This window comes from Amblyomma mixtum, chromosome 10 (assembly GCF_055824585.1).
Source record: "Amblyomma mixtum isolate Tamu chromosome 10, ASM5582458v1, whole genome shotgun sequence".
NCBI classification, from domain to species: domain Eukaryota; kingdom Metazoa; phylum Arthropoda; class Arachnida; order Ixodida; family Ixodidae; genus Amblyomma; species Amblyomma mixtum.
Genome location: NC_143021.1, coordinates 149,346,170 through 149,363,114, shown reverse-complemented (window position 1 = coordinate 149,363,114; position 16,945 = coordinate 149,346,170). Strand labels below are relative to the sequence as shown.

The 16,945-nt window shown below is 50.9% G+C and overlaps 1 protein-coding gene across 1 annotated transcript in view; it reads right to left on the bottom strand.

Moving 5' to 3' along the window:
- LOC149327331 (endothelin-converting enzyme homolog) overlaps positions 1-16,945 on the bottom strand; it is a 28,969-nt gene that overhangs the window by 9,804 nt on the left and 2,220 nt on the right. The window contains exon 2 of the mRNA XM_089564844.1: positions 13,570-13,747. Within this exon, the coding sequence (XP_089420970.1) occupies positions 13,570-13,747 (178 nt within the window). The remainder of the gene's footprint in view (positions 1-13,569; positions 13,748-16,945) is intronic.

The following is a 16,945-nucleotide window of genomic DNA, read 5'->3' as shown; positions in this document are numbered from 1 at the left end:
CTCATTCCTCCCATAGTGTATATAGCGTGGCTTCGTGTGTTTAATTTTCCTGTAGATTGATAGCTGCATCAGGAGTTATTCCGTGCAAATCGCGTGTTTCGAGAATAGTATGGAATCGGGCCTGAAGAATACATGCTTCACACTCGGCCCAAAAGGAGGTCTCTCTAGGCAGCTTTGAGATCTGATCGTTGATGACAATGGGTTACATTTGCTGCAGCTCGAAACGCGACGACGAATCACACATTTCTGAATCGTCCTCTTTATAAAGCTGCTCGCACAGTTCTCCATAAAATAGAGGTATCGGGGTGATGATGCAGGCGAGATCCGAAAGAAGTGCAGTAACGTGAACTGACCGCCTCTATTTTCTCCTCCTTCTTTCTTTGTTTTTATGTTTCCGCACGATTATTTCCTATTTCTGTACAAGCTGGCTGATTAGTGTGCGGCTGGGGTTGTGTTCTAGAGTGCCATTAAAATGCATAGTGCTCACTGGTATACAAAACTGTGAATTACGCAGGCGACGACCACGAGACACGCGTAAACGGCAGCCATGACGCCATTGCCTCTAAAATAAGTTCTTCTTTAGTTTAAACAACGAATGAAAAGCAAACGCTTTCAAGCATAGCCCTGTGTAACAGCTATGATAGTAGAATAAAATGCTGCAATGCATTCTCCGTCTTCAAAGGACCAGTTAAAACTCGCAGTTTGTTCATTTCTTTTTCCGGTTCTTTGCTTTTGTTCACTACATTGCATTCTTATATTTTCCTTTGTGTGACGAGTAGAAGTTTTCCTTAATCGCTAGCGCGCGCATATTGAACTGTCATTTTATTTCACATAAGAGTTACCGCCACCGCCTTTCTTTGGTACCTCCTGCTGAATAATGTCTGTATTGGTATTTATTCGATCCCGGCCGCGGCGGCGGAATTTCGATGAAGGCGAAATTCTAGAGGCCCGTGTGCTGTGCGATGTCAGTGCACGTTAAAGAACCCAAGGTGTCGAAATTTCCGGAGCCCTTCACTACGGCGTCCCTTGTAGCCTGAGTTGCTTCGGGACGTTAAACCCCAATAAACCAGACCAAACTAATAAAGATTTATCTATTTATTGAGGGTTGAGAATCGATGTCAGGTGATGTGAACACCCAACAGACTAACGAAGGCTTCAGTTGTAGCAGTCTTGAAGCCATGGGTAGCATAAGAGGCTTCTCGCACAGTTTACACCCTCACCGTTCGATGACATTCCACGTTAATTAAAAGACTAGCGCATAAAACTGGGACAAAGGAAGAGAAGGAGACAGGACGAGCGCTAAACAAAGAAAGAGAAGGAGACAGGACGACCGCTTTGTACCAGTTTTATGCGCTAGTTTTTTTAATTAACTACGACACACCAACTAGCCCAGCTTTCCGCCTTGATTACATTCCACGTGACACTCACATTAATGCAGGAGGTACTACGTCCGCCGCTATGGACGATGGTGGCGCCGAAAGCAGAAGATTGGACAACTGTCGCCGTGGCTCAATGTTAGAGCACTGGACGCGATATTCGGAGGTCGTTGGTTAGCATTTCATCGGAAGAACGTGGCTTTTTTTCTTCTGCATTTTAATCAATGATATTTAAGCGATAAAATAATTGCACTGTCAACTCCCTTTGATCAACACCATAGTCAAAAAGAAGAAAACATTCCCCTATGCACCTTAGTTTCTGTGGCTGTTGGCTTCCTTCGTATGCAAACGCGTCTCAGAATTTCACTCATAAAAAAGTTACTATAACATTTTTTCAATAGCCCAGGAATCACTGAACCATATAAAAGTGTTGCCTTTTGTTTTGGTCAAACTTTAATGAATTGTTGTTAATGTAATTTTTTAAAACAATTCTGAGACTTTAGAAAGAAACGCTGTAAAAAATTTTTCATGTCCTTGGATAAACACTTACACAATCAAGATGCAACGTTCCCTAAATTGGTCAAGTGACCCCGCAAGTCCACACCCGCCAGTTGAGGTCCGTCACCACTTCAATCAACACCGATGCTTTCTTCTAGGCTAGTTGCTTCAGTGTGCTATCGGAAGAGGCAATGCCGCTTTATGGCGTGAGTTGATAGAAGCGTTCCAGATCCGTAAAAGGCATTGATTGCATCACTAGCCGTTCGGAGCAACTGTACTCTAGCCTACGCTCTCGCGAGTGTGGCTTTTTGCATGGGCATGTCTGATGGCTTTCGTAGTTGTTTGAATTGTCGTCTGCGCGAGCGGGTGCGCTTTTTGTGAACGTGAAAAAACTGTAAAACGTGTGTCTGCGAGCCATTAATAACATCAGTTCAGTGTAGCTCTTGTCCCGTCACTCTTCTGTGTTCTATTGTATCTGTTCCGCGAAATACATTCCAAAACACTTCAATCAACACTTTAAATGTTCTAAGGGGCAACGAGGATAACACGCACTATGAAAACACCACATTCATTGCATGAAACTCTCATGCTCATTGTTTAACGAATAGCATGGCCCCAAACTTATATAAGCAGCCGCGAAGGGTGATATAAGGGAGAGTGGTGAATAGATAGCATGCGAAGTTTGCTAAAGAAATTTGGCGACTATGCATGCAATTTATCTTATGAGCCTATGAGATATTTAACTGCAAAGTGCTGCTAGTTGAGAACCGCTATTAGTGCACGAACAGTGCGAAAATTCTGACACCCATCGCTTGAAAACATAATAATGATGTTTTATGCGTATGACTTGAAAGTTAGAATGGCACATGAATTTTAATCTTGTTTGGAAGTTATAATATGAACATAAGATTGATAACTTAAGATGATATGAACACAAATAAGATTTTAAACTAATTATTAGCATATTGTTCAGCTTCAACGTTAAACTGATGTTTACGACGCTTCATATAGCGTTATTCTTAGGTTTTGTTTGGTTTTTGGAGTTTAACGTCCCAAAGCTACTAAGGCTATGAGAGACGCCGTAGTGAAGGGCTCCGGAAATTTCGACCACCTGGGGTTCTTTAACGCGCACTGACATCGCACAGTACACGGGCCTCTAGAATTTCTCCTCCAAAGAAATTCTAGCCGCCGCGGCCGGGATCGAACCGTCTTATAACATTAACATAATGTTCATATGTAACGAAAGGGTTAGCTCTATATCGGGTTAATTGGTGTATATACTTCGTTATCGGAAGAGCTACAATCAGCGCAGACACATAGTGAGAGAGACAAGGACGAGTGCTCCTCCATGTTTTTGTCTTGGTCCGGGTTGGCTGCAGCGCTCCCAAAAATGACCTTGGTAACATACAATATTGATACGACGAAGAGGAAGTGGAAGTCGAAGTGGCCTCCCGCGTGAAAGGGTCGCATGAAGAAGAAGAGGTTGTTGGTGCTTCCTGCTGGCGTTGGTGCTTCCTGATGCTCGCCGCTAGGAACTATTATCCTACCGCTTGTAAATAAATGTAAATACTATTTACCCCGCACCTCCACCAAGATGTCCCAAGTGCCCGAAGTCCCTCCTCTATACCCTGTCCGGCCTGTTTACGCCGCTCCTCGGCCGCGCAACCCCTCCGAGTGGCGTACGCCCGACGATAGGCCTATCTGTTTCAACTGTTCCCGTGTCGGCCACATCGCCCGTCATTGCCGTAGTCGATGGTACTCCTCCCAGCGGAACCGTTACTCGACCCCACCTTATCGCCCCGACGCTGCAGACTCAAGCTCTTTCTCGCGACCCTTGGACACGTCCAGACCCACCACCGACGTCCCGCCGCCCCGCTTCAACCGCTCACCATCTCCACAGCGTCGCCAGTCCCGTTCGCCGCAACGACCGCGCGCTTCCTCTCCCGGCCCCTACGGACGATCACAGGCGGAAAACTAATTTCTGCAGCGTCCAGAGGTGATGCTGCAGATACAACCCGGCTCCAAAATCCTCGTTTAGTTCTTCGTGCCCCGCGCAATTTACTGACCATACAAGTCGATGGCGTTGCCGTCTCTGCTCTGATTGACACGGGCGCCCACATTTCTGTGATGAGTTCCGACCTACGACGCCGCCTCCGCAAAGTACTGACGCCTGCTCCTACAGCTGTTGTTCGAGTTGCCGATGGCACAACGTCCCCAGTCCTCGGCCTGTGTGCTGCTCGTGTGACGATTTCTGACCGCCAAACCACTGTGCTCTTTACCGTTCTGAATCAGTGCCCTCATGACGTCATACTCGGCCTTGATTTCCTTAGTGAGCACGCAGCCCTTATTGACTGTGCTACAAGTGTTGTTGAGTTGGACCTACCGTACCTCTCAGAACCACCTGCCCCAGTTGTGCACCGTCTCTGTACTGCCGAGTTCACCCGTTTACCACCTGAAGCCGCAACTTACGTATTGTTTAAATCTGCTCCACCTCTTCCTAACGGCCAGTATATCATCACCCCTGTCCTTGATTTGCCCGTCACAAAGAATGTTGCCCTTGCCCATACGGTTGTCGCAGTCTCGGCAAACAGCGCGTGGTTACCTGTTCTCAACTTCAGTACGCACGTCCAGACGCTTCCTCAAGACATGTGCCTCGCCACGCTGTCCCCTACCGATGAATACGTGATCTCTGCAGTCACAAATTGTGTATCGTCCTCTCCGGACGATCATGTCACAGCTCTTTCGAGACCTGACCACTTTGCCAATATGATCGCTTCAGATCTCTTTGCCGACCAAGCCGAGGCGCTTACCCATCTTCTGGCACATTTTGATCCCGCAGCCCCTACTGAACTCCGCACGGACGCCTGTGGCTACGGGATCGGAGCCGTGCTGGCTCAACGCTCCCGGGGCCCACACCACGTGGTTGCGTATGCTAGCCGCCTGCTTTCACCTGCCGAGCGAAATTACTCCATTACGGAACGTGAGTGCCTCGCTCTGGTTTGGGCTGTAGCTAAATTCCGGCCATACTTGTTCGGGCGTGTTTTTTCTGTTGTCACGGACCACCACGCCCTATGCTGGCTGTCCTCGCTGAAAGACCCTTCTGGGCGTCTTGGCCGCTGGGCGCTACGCCTTCAGGAATATTCGTACACTGTCGTGTACAAGTCTGGACGTCTCCATCAAGACGCTGATTGCCTGTCTCGGTACCCTGTCGAGCTACCTGCTCTCAGTGACACTGACGATATCCCTTCCCTGTTTGGCATTTCTGCTCTACACAACATCGCCGAGGAGCAGCGCAAAGACCCATATTTGCAAACCATCATCGAGGGCCTCAGCTCTGGAAGCTTGAAGCGCTCCCTGCAGCTCTTCGTTACTAAAAATGACATACTCTATCGCCGCAACTTCCGTCCTGACGGGCCCTCACTCCTCCTAGTCATTCCCCAGCAGCTGCGGTCTTCTATAATTGCAGAACTCCATGACCTGCCTGCAGCTGGCCACCTTGGTGTGGCACGAACTTACGACCGCATACGGCGCCGTTTCTTTTGGCCTGGATTATACCGTACAGTCCGGCATTACGTCACCAATTGCGACCTTTGTCAGCGCAGAAAGAAGCCTTCGGCACCACCTCCTGGTCTTCTGCATCCTATAGACGTGCCTGTGGAGCCGTTCCACCGTGTAGGGCTCGATCTCCTCGGACCATTCCCGACCTCGAATTCCGGCAATAGGTGGATCGCAGTAGCCACGGACTATGCCACTCGGTATGCGATCACCCGTGCGCTGCCTACGAGCTGCGCGACCGATGTCGCTGACTTTCTTTTGCACAGTCTTATTCTACAACATGGTGCCCCTCGTCAATTACTCACAGACCGCGGACGCTATTTCCTGTCCAGAGTTGTCGACGACATCCTGCGTTCGTGTTCTACCAAGCATAAGATTGCCACAGCATACCACCCACAGACAAACGGGCTAACCGAGCGTTTTAATCGAACATTAACAGACATGTTGTCTATGTACGTCTCCCCCGACCACAAAGACTGGGATCTCGCCTTGCCCTATGTGACGTTCGCTTACAACACCTCCAGGCATGACACAACTGGTTACTCTCCGTTCTATCTCTTATACGGCAGACACGCCGTACTGCCATTGGACACACTCGTGCCATCCGCTGACCGTCCCGTCACCGCATTCGCCCGGGACGCCATTGCTCAAGCTGAAGACGCTCGCCAAATCGCCCGAACTCGGCTCCAAGCGTCCCAACAAGCGCAGAAGTCATTGTACGATAATCGCCATCGTCACGTCACCTACGAACCGGGGTCGCTCGTTCTTCTGTGGTCCCCTTCCCGTCGCGTCGGTCTCTCTGAAACTTTTGTCTCCCTACCATGGTCCTTATCGTGTTGTGCGTCAGGTCACCGATGTCACGTATGAAGTTGCTCCTCATACACCTGCCTCCTCTTCATGTACACCACCCACCGACATTGTTCACGTTATGCGCCTCAAGCCCTACCACGCCGCTCCTCTATCACCGGCCTAACGCCGGGACGGCGCTCATGCCGCCGGGGGTCATGATACGACGAAGAGGAAGTGGAAGTCGAAGTGGCCTCCCGCGTGAAAGGGTCGCATGAAGAAGAAGAGGTTGTTGGTGCTTCCTGCTGGCGTTGGTGCTTCCTGATGCTCGCCGCTAGGAACTATTATCCTACCGCTTGTAAATAAATGTAAATACTATTTCCCCGTAACAATATTACTGAAATTTACACAATTTTTATAACATTTTTCTAATGCTCGGTACAACCTGATATGTTCAGAAGAGCAAGATGCTTCTACTATAGACACATGTGGAGAGCAAGGAACGAATATTTGAAAACATAGTGCAAAAAAAAAAGACGAACATCTGTGCTGTCCGTGTCTTTTTTGCTATGTTGTCAAAAAACTGTTACCAACTAGCCCAAATCAAGCTACTGTAGCAAGGAACGAAACTTGAGCGTAACCGCCAAAGAACAGGGCAGCGCCGAAAATGCCGTCTTTTATTTTAAGCGCCTTCCACGCCGTGCCGACCGCCACGCCAGACATAAACATCTTCTGGTTACTGAAACTTTCACGCCTTTTGTGGGATCGGAGCGTCTATAGAACACCGCCTCCCTCAAAGCCCGCTCTTTTTGAGCTTATGTCCAAAGCGCATGACCAGAATTCAGCGGTGGACGAGTTTGCCATGAACGCGAGCTAAACACGCTTGATTGCAACTGCATCTTCACGGCCGTTCACTAACACAGTCAAAGACTTTCCTCTACGCTGTAGGCATTTGAACAGGCAGTCTTGCGGTGCCGTCTGCGCTGACGGGATTCCTTCGCGGCGCACGAAAACATGAGCTAGGTCCTTGCTTACGAAAACGTTAATGTCGAGGCAAGGAGTTGGCCGCAAGGGCTCCAAGAGAGCCCGAAGTTGCTAAACGTACGGGGGAAGCGAGGGTTGGTGCAGCCGATGGAGCGAAGTCGCAGTACATCTCGGCACCAGTGTACACTAGGTCCTCTTTAATTGCAGTCCCAATACCGAGCAGAACTGGCGGAAGGTCCGTGACCAATGAAGTTCTAGCGGCGCGGGCGATGAGGGCAACCTTCAATTGACTGTGGAACCTTTCAAACATTACATACGCATATGAATGGTAAGCAGATGTGCCGATGTGGTGGACGCTGAGGAAGCTTGTAGTTGGTAGTTAACATGGTCACACATAATTGCGTTTTTGAAAAAGACTTGGAACAACACAGGGACGACACAAACTTTAGTGCGCAAACTGTGTGACCAATTATGCATAATTGCGCAATTATGTCTGACCATGAAAGGATCACTTTCAAATTGTCCTTCAAGGCCGGTTCTTACCACGCTAGTAGTCGTTGCCATCGGCTACGAAAACGGAGGTCTTGGTGGGCGCCGTGATATCGTGTACCGGCAATGCGTCAGGAAAGCGCGTGTAGCGGTCAGCGCGGGTGAGGTGCAGCGTTCACCACGTGATGAAGGCAACGGAACGACAATGTCTATGCGAACATTGTTAAAGCGCGAGTCAGGCGTACGGAAGTGCCGACGTGTAGATTTGTTTGGGTGCGTCGTAAATGCACGCGGGCAGTGCCGTCATCCTCGAACCCAGTGGCGCACACTGGCTTTGGTGCCGGGCCACACATAAAGAGAGGTGATTAGGTGATGAGTGGCGTGAACACAAGGGTAGCTCAGGTCGCGCAGCTTAGCAAGGACGACGGTGCGAGGACGGCAAAAACGAACGTGTGTAACCCGTTGATATCAAGATAATGGCAGTGGCCCCTCAAAACGACAGAGATTCAAAGCCCGCACGCAGGTGAGGAAGCTCACTGTCATTACATTGTGCATTTGCGATGATGTGGACGTCCAATGCACCTCAAAAAAGCGCATCGACATGTGACAGGGCGTCGGCAGCCGCTTTAACGGGTCCTTCGATGTACCAGAGGTCAACCATGAATTCGGATATGAAAGGTAAGTGCCGAATTTTCGGTACGTGCACTTGCTGTGGTTGCCAAAGAAGTGAATGTCAGTGGCTTGTGATTTGTAAGCAGGTGGAACACGCTGCCTTCAAGAAGATGACGAAAGTGCTAAATGTGAAAGTAGACAGGAAGTAGATCGGTGTCCAGCGTGCTGTACCGAATCTCTACCAGCTTCATCTTCCACGAAAAGAAAGCAAGTGCACAACACAAATTCGGCTAGAGTTCTTGCAGAACTGCAGAAATGGCATGGGAGGAGCCGTCGGTGATCAGCCTAATGGGGGCGTCGGGTAAAGAGTGCACAGAGAGGGTGGCATGCAACAGGGCTCCCTGGAAGGCGGCTTCATTTTCAGGTGTCTAGCTAAGAGATGCAGTTGGTGCTTTTGGAGAGTTCAGGACGTCGGTGAGAGGCAAAATAATGCGGGCTGTATTAGGCAGGAAACGACGGTGGAAATTAGGGACCTGAGAAATTCACGGAGCTTTGGAGGCAGCGGGGAAAATCATACAAGCCTCGCACAATCCAGTCTAATGGCTTGATTCCACCATGGGTGAGAACGTGCTAAGAAATTCAACGGTGTCAACGCCAAACACATTTAATTTTGCTGATGATCACGCCTTGCCCCTGTAGCCGCGAAAACAGCAACCGCATATGCTCAGCGCACCTGCTGAAGTAAAATTTAACTTTTGTAAAACGTTGAAGACTCTGGCGAAAATACGTAAACCGAAACGCATGCGGACGTACTCGAAAAGGCCAAAAATGTTTGGTTTGGTTTGGTTTGGTTTATGGGGTTTAACGTCCCAAAGCGACTAAGGCTATGAGAGACGCCGTAGTGGAGGGCTCCGGAAATTTCGACCACCTGGGGTTCTTTAACGTGTATCGTGATGTAATTTTTAATGCGCCGGATGGCTCAAAAAGAATCAGATGATAAGCCTTGACAAAGAGAATTTCTGCGAAAGATGGTGCTTCAGACAAGAGTGGCATCGAAGTCGTGAACATGAGTAGGCATGTACTGGGGCAGGGATGGTGCATGATTTCAACGTATGGCAGTCACCACCAACAGCACCAGTCTCCGGGGCCACGCGTGGGAACCATGTGCGGAGCAGATGACCAGTTGCTTGACTAAGCAAATGATGTCTAAGTGCAACGAAAGGAGAAACTCCCTGTGTGCTGTAGCAAGGCGGTCTCCGGCGATACTTGAGGTGCCATGGTGGTGATATCGCAGCTAGTGCGCCACACTGGGTGTTCCAGGTTGCTCGGTTTTGTAATGACCGGTTAGTCAGACAGGACCGAGACCAACTCTGATGCTGACAATTGTGGAGCTGCTTGCATATGGATGGACCCAGGTACGAGGATACTTTGCACATACAGGCTGGTTGTTCTGTCCACGAGTTGGCAGGGCGGAGATTGATATTCAAACCAAAGTAAGGAAGTTAGTCCGCACTTACTATGGCAAACTGCTCGTTGGGAACGGCGAAAAACCGCCTAAACCTGGGGCGCAGGCATGAGCGAGCGCTGTCAAAGCCTCGCAGTTCGGGAGATATTTACCTCAATTAGTGCGCTACTCATGGCAACAAACAATGCTGGACGCAAAAACCACACACAGACAGGGCGCTAAGGCCGGGTGCATTATTGTTCATTCCCATGAGTAGCGCACTAATGAAGCTAAATATGAAGCAACTAGATCCATTTGCAGCTTTACTCGCGTTCTGAAGGTACTCGCAGCCTGCAAAGGCACCACCCTCGGACAACATTGTCTGTCCAGGTGGTGGTGGTGGTGAAAACTTTTAATTACTGAAATAGAGTTTGGGAGCCACAGGGTGGCCCCGCTACATGGTCGGCGTCCCTAGTACGGGACACCAGGTGAAATGCAGGAATGACGCGGACCTTGGCAGCAGGGTCCACTAGAAAGGGATGTCCTGCGATCTGCCTGTGACGTAGAAAAGGCGGCTTGACGTAGCTGTAGAGTCAAGCGCCGCTATTCGTGACTAGCTGCCGTGTTCTCCTACCACCGATAGGGCTTCCGACATTTGGCAGCCTTGCCGCCGAACCTGGTCTTGCAGCAGCCGTATCCATTTGACGATGGGACGTTGGGCGAGAATGGCGTCTTGAGCGCCACCACAGCGGGATGTCGAGCGGCGAGGCATCGAAGTTTGAATCGCGGCTGTAGAGTCCACCAGCCCGTTCATCTTCGACTCGAAACGAGACAGCCGTATCGCTGCAGAAGAGTCTGTATCTGGACTAGTTGGTTCATAGCGAAAAAATGGCAACAGTAGACGACTGTGCGTCGTCTCCTGTTTGCTGTTGCGATCTGGGTGCCGTGTCGCTGGCTGCGATGGCGTTGTAGTCGAAGCTGCTTCGGAGCTTGAAGTTCCACGAGAGGCACATCATCCGCAATTGCCAAAACCACGACTAGTGTGTGAGACAAGCGCTGTAGGAATCGTTCACGTAGCCGTGGGCGTCTTGAGTACGGTCGCCAAGTAACTGTGGCATTTGGTGTCAGAAATGCGATGGCCGGCGATCTCCGAGTTCCTCTGCATTGACAAGTTGCTGCTGGAAGCTTAGCTCCGACACTGCTTTGCGCGTCAGCTTGGTGTGATCTTGTCTGGGGTCCACGACGCTGTCGAATTCATCTGCCACCTCTTAAGAAAGTGACGAGACGACTGGAGGCGCAGTTACGGACAGAAGTTAATACACCGCGCTTCTGAGCTATCTCTTCAGTCGCTTTGCGTAATAGAAGGAGTTTGGTGTGATGCCTCTGCTCGCAAGCGTACAGGCTACTTTCACTGAGAAAGTATAAAAACGCCCATTATAGTTTGCTCGGCAAATCTCACAATATTTAGAGTGCCTAAGCATGATTCATATTATTCTTCGCGCGACTGTACATCACACGATACGGTGTGATGCGCCGGAGGTCGAAAAGTATTTATAATAGTGTAAACCACACGGTGGGGTTCTTAGGTCAAAATGGCGGCAGACGAACCTGCACATTCGAAACGGCGTTAATGGCTGTGTCGGGGGGTCGGAACAGGCTGTGGTTTTTAAGGCGGAAGCCTTTAATGCCTCATCGTTGTAAGCAGGAGTTGTCGACAGAAATGTCACGCCCTTCAATTGGTCGGAATAGTCGTGACGTCACAGTGCGCGAATTTGATACTGAGCCAATTGTACTTTGCCTAGTATCCATGCAACCAATTCAAGGGATGGCATAGTGATGCTCCAAGCAAGTGGGAAGGAGTCTAGATAATTAGTTAATTAACCAATTACCCTAACTAACCTTTATAGTCCGACCAGAGAAATAAAAAAAAACCGAGTAGGAAATTGGTCGATTTGGGGAACAGGGTCTCCGGAGTGCGAGACAAGCACGCTAACCACTCCGCGATGCCAGCTCGGTGGTTTGGAATGAACAAAGGGACGTCTAGTGAATGCGGTCTTTTCGTTCACTCCGATCGTTCTCCCTTCCCTTACGACGATTTTCAGGTGACCACCGAGATATGCGAGACAGATACATTTCCTTTCCTCAAAAACCAATTTACAGACGAGCAAGGCGTAGAGCCGAACGGGCGATGGCGTTCTGTGGACTCCCTGGCAGCGTTGCAGAACACTGTCGCGTTCCACTCATAGAGGCGAAGCTTAAGATCTTAACCGCACATCAGTGACACAAGCAGCAACATCGCGCTTAAGGCTTTCGCCTCACCGCACTTCAGGTCAACAAAGCGCCACCCTGAATTTTTTAGTTGAGGCTGTGGAGCCGTGGTGCCGCTGCTGCCGCTGCCGCATTTGTATTGTATTCCGTTGCGTACGCACTACGCTCGATTCAGCAGCTGTGAGGGCCAGATTTACGTCCGTTATGAACAGCCACACCTGACAGTAAGTGCGCAACCTCCGAGAAAGCTGGCAGCGGTGAATCTTATTCTTCAATCATTACTTGGGAAATAGATCGGCTATGCGAATGAGAACCCGGCGTCTGTCTGGCGTCCGTCTTTCAGTGTACAGTGGAGTGGAGAAAAGTGGAGTGAGTAAGAGGGGGCCCATGACGTCACGAAGCAGTCAGCTCTGAGCGAATAGTGGCAGCGGCTGAGGGGTGGTGATGAAGTAAACGATTCGCGGAACAATAGGAAAGATTTGAATCAGAATCGAAACGGAGTAGCTATTGAAATTGAAGAATATAACTAGAAATAAAATTGGAATTGGAAATAGTATTGGAAGCTTTCAAATTGCAGTAAATGAATACAGAAAATGCCACGAAATATATTGTCAAAGCGAAAATTAAACTGTCATTGCAGTGAATACATTCAGTTCAACACAAATCGGTCACGAAATAACTCATTCTTCGCCACATCGATCTCATAGATCGCCAGAGAATTTTTCTTTCTAACTTCCGTGTCCAGGGAGGCCGGCACTCCACACATGACAATCCGCTGGTTGCGGATACGTACACGGCGGCGCTGGAATCCGACCTTCTACAGCATACCTTGTGTAAACCCGATCGCTGAGGCCGGTTGTAGGCAGAAAACGAGCATCACTTGTTTCTGCGTAGAAAAGGCCTTTGATGCTAAGAGGTCGGTAAGGTTGTGAGGATAGCAGCCAGTGTATTTTCATCACACGCATAAAATAATTTCCTCTGTAACTCTCTGCTTACCGAGAGTAACATTTCCTGTAACATTTGCTCTGTTTAAAAGTTATCCAGGAGCTCTGAAAATTATCAAGACCCGGCCAACTGCTTCCAGGTTAGCGCTTTTTTTAGAATCAGACCAAAACTTGTCAGCATTCCGCATCGAGCTTGACATCTTCACGCTTTTCGATGAGTGCACACGGTGCTCGGCTGCTGACCCGAAAGACGCGGGTTCGATCCCGGCCGCGGCGGTGAAATTTCTTTGGAGGAGAAATTCTAGAGGCCCGTGTACTGTGCGATGTCAGTGCACGTTAAAGAACCCCAGGTGGTCGAAATTTCCGGAGCCCTCCACTACGGCGTCTCTCATAGCCTTAGTCGCTTTGGGACGTTAAACTCCATAAACCAAACCAAACCATATAATGAGCAAAAATTTGGTCCCAGCAGCGTTAAGTGTTTAGTGGAGTTTGGTGTGCCATAGTGTGAAAACGGTGTGTCATAGTGCCTAACTGCTGGCATGTGCTTACTCATTACATCCGTGGGGCACTGGCTGCAGCTGTAATGAATAAATGAAAGGCACATTCATCTTACCCTGCTGAGACAATTCAGTAGCAGTGCCGATGCCTTGTCTCGTGCCTTGACTAAGCGTGCAGGCATTGGACGGAGCAGGAGGCGCTTGATGAGAAGACGGTCGAATACGCTGTGGTACTTGTGCAGAGGCGACCGGTAGCGGCCCTTCAGGCTTGCGTCCCAGCCTCCGCACATATGCCTGCGTCCCAGTGACAGTACAGCGCGTAAGTTGACCGCTAAATGAATTTTGTTTCTAAGTATATCGAATAAGTGCACATAAAGTGCCACGCACTGCCCCAGAGCTGAAATCAGAGACCGTGCTGCTGAACCACATATGCTTAAATTCTGTGCCATTAGAGAATTCGCTATAGTGTTGGAGGTATGCAGTGGTGCTCGGTTGGACCGCGACACTGCGCCATACGCAGCGGGTCTCCATATCTTCGGTCCACGCAGCTGACGAACTCTAGCTTGGAAAGCCTGCCTTTCTCACGATTCGCATTCGCACTGCCGTTTTCAACCAACGTGCATTGTACACTCGGCCGGTAGTTGCCATGCATTCCATCCGCGGGAATCTGCGTCGTAAAGGAACGCTGCCGAGGTTGATGAACTGCGTTCTTTAAGGTTGCTGGAGCTAGTCGTGAAAGGGCGCAGCAGCGAAGATTAGCCGCCGGTTAGGTTACTCTAATTTCCGACGCGTAGTTCTGAGCTGGTCCGTGAGCTGCGCCTCTGTCAAAGCGGAGAGCCGCATGATTGCAGCTCATTCGTAGAGTGTGAGTAAGACGCATTTATTACTAATGTGGGAATGACGGGGGGGGGGGGGGGTCCATGTTGCGGGACAGAGTGGGATCTTCGGTCCAGGGCCCCAACATCCCTCAACGCTGCTTCGGCCCGGTGAACGAGCAGGCGCTGGTTCTCCAGGTCAGGTGCGCAGAGAACCCCCCCTCAGTCTGCTTCGGTTGACACTGGTGTACGGGGGCCCTCTTCAATAGCTTGGCAGGCCCAGACTGGGTGGTAGAATTTCTAGGGCCTGTTGGGTTTGGGAAGCCCCCCCCCCCCCCCCCCTGCCTGGGTGGATTAAGGCAGCTCGCGCTCCCCTCCTGGCTAAGTGGATTAAGGCAGCGAACTTCCAGGACCGAGAGACCACGGTGGCAGCGGCGAAGGTCAAAAACCGCCGAAGGCCGAAGATGCGGCGACGATGACGGCGTCCCGTGGCCGAGTCGACCCTCGGGTCAACGGAAAGAGTGGTGGTGTGCTGAGTGAAAGACAGCAGTGTTTAATTACTGAGCCTCTACCCTCTCCCATCAACCGAGCTGCGAGAGAGCGGGACAGCCAGCACCGCCCAGCCGTGGGTGGTACCTCCGGAGTCCACGTCTGCCCGTGCGATTGGACGTCATCCTTCGAAGTTTAGTCCCCAGTCAGGGATCTGGGGAATACGCAGACTATTTAACGAGGTGCTGTTTTGGGACTCCAGTGCACTCCTGTTGACTCCTGAAGAAGTTCCCTCACACTGAGAGTCCCTCTCAGTTGCTCTCTTATGTAAATAATGTAAATATTCGTGTAGAAAGTTCTTCTTTCCTTGTTTTCCACTCGTAACCCCGTCTCCCGCCTTCCTCGTCCTTTCTCCGGCCCGACCACACTCACCCGATCCTAATAGGCCCCATAGAGTGGACCTTCAGGGCGAAAGCGGGCTGGGTGTATACGGTGAGAAGAGAGAAGCAGGAGTAAGTCTGAGTTTGGAGCATTCGAAGAGACCGTCTCGGCCCGTGAGAGCCGGCGGTGAGGCAGGGGAAAAGCGCTGCCGGTCGCGCGGTTATGGTCGAGGGTATCCCGGTACACCTGAGGTACCAGAGTGCAAGATGTCGGAGGCTAGCCCGGCGAATTTGACTGCGGCTTTTTCCTACCGAGCGGCGAATCACCTCAATAGGAAAGAGCGAGCCCATGCATGTGCCTGCTGATTGCCGTCGAGCACGTCCTGTCCTGGGGTCCAGACCAGAGTGGTCGATGGGGAGCGAGTAGGGAGGTGCGGAAGGGAGGTGCGGTGGTGTGGTGAACAACTTGATCGCGGTACCCATGACAGGCGGAGGCTGAGTCGGTAATAACATTGGGGGGTGGGGAGGGGCCGCAGATAGCGAGAGCCAAAGCGATGACCAACTCCTCTGCCGACTGAGCGCTGTGGGTACGGAGCGAGGCTGCCGTGAGAAGGCGGCCCGTACGGTTGACCACGCTTGCCATGATGGTAGCCAGCGAGGCATGTTTGGCTGCGTCCACATAAAGCGTGGACCAGGACAAGCCATATCGGCGGTGGAGATAGTCCGTCCGGGAGGAGCGGCGGGCAGTGTGAAGAGAAGGGTGCATACGGCATGGGATGCATATGGCATGGCAGTTTGGTTGCTGGGAGTGAACAGATGGTGGATGAATGTCAAGGAGGGTCAGGAGTGCCCGTCCGAAGGGGGACGAAGTCAGGCGTGGTGGGTATGGGCTTCAAACAACTCTCGCGAAGTGTTATGAAGGCCGAGACCAAGAAGTGTCGAGGTAGAGATGCACTGTGGGTGGCCTAAGGCAGTCTAGTAGATCCTGCGAATGAGGATATCGATCCTGTCGTGGTCTGAAGGAGGAAGGACAAGGTAAAGAACAACATAGTGGAAGTGGCTCAGGATGAGCGCTTGGACCAAGCGGACAATGTCAGCTTCCGCGAGGCCCACTCGGCGGCGTAGGATATGGTGACTAAGGCAGAGAAGCTGCGTGATCTGTAAGAGAGACCTAGGACTTGAAGCGAAAATGACTGTTGCAAATGTGGTGTCATGGAGCAACATAGCTATAAATGTCGCAGGGTCGGTTGGGGTGCGAGACCGGCCGCGCGCAACGAGGTGTTCGGACTTGGGTGAGGTAAAGGTCATTCCGCAGGAGGTCGCGTAGGAGGTGACAGTATCGATGCCGTCCTGTAGGGTGGATTGAATGCAGCGCGCCAAACCGGCACCCAGACGGTGATATCACCCGCGGAAATCGCGAGACAAAAGTCAGGGATGAAGGACAGCGCTGCCGGGAGACCGGCCATAGGAATGTTGAAAAGGAGCGGAGATAAGACAGAGCCCTATCGAGTGCCGCGGGCGGGTAGAGGAAAGGCCGGGGACCGAAGTTGTCCGATGCCGACTGTAGCAGTGCGGCCAAGGAGGAAGGCACGGATGTATGCAAAGGTACGGGGACCGCTGTGGATATAGGCTAGACAGTCTAAGATAGCGGCGTGGGAGACGTCAGAGGCAGCGTGCAGATCCAGTGCCAGGATAGCCCTAGTGAACGCTGAGGTGAGGTGTGCGAGATTATCGTGACGAAGTTGTGGGAGGACCTCGTGGGTGGAGAGATGACCAAGCCGTATTGAGTATGTGGGAAGAAACACCGC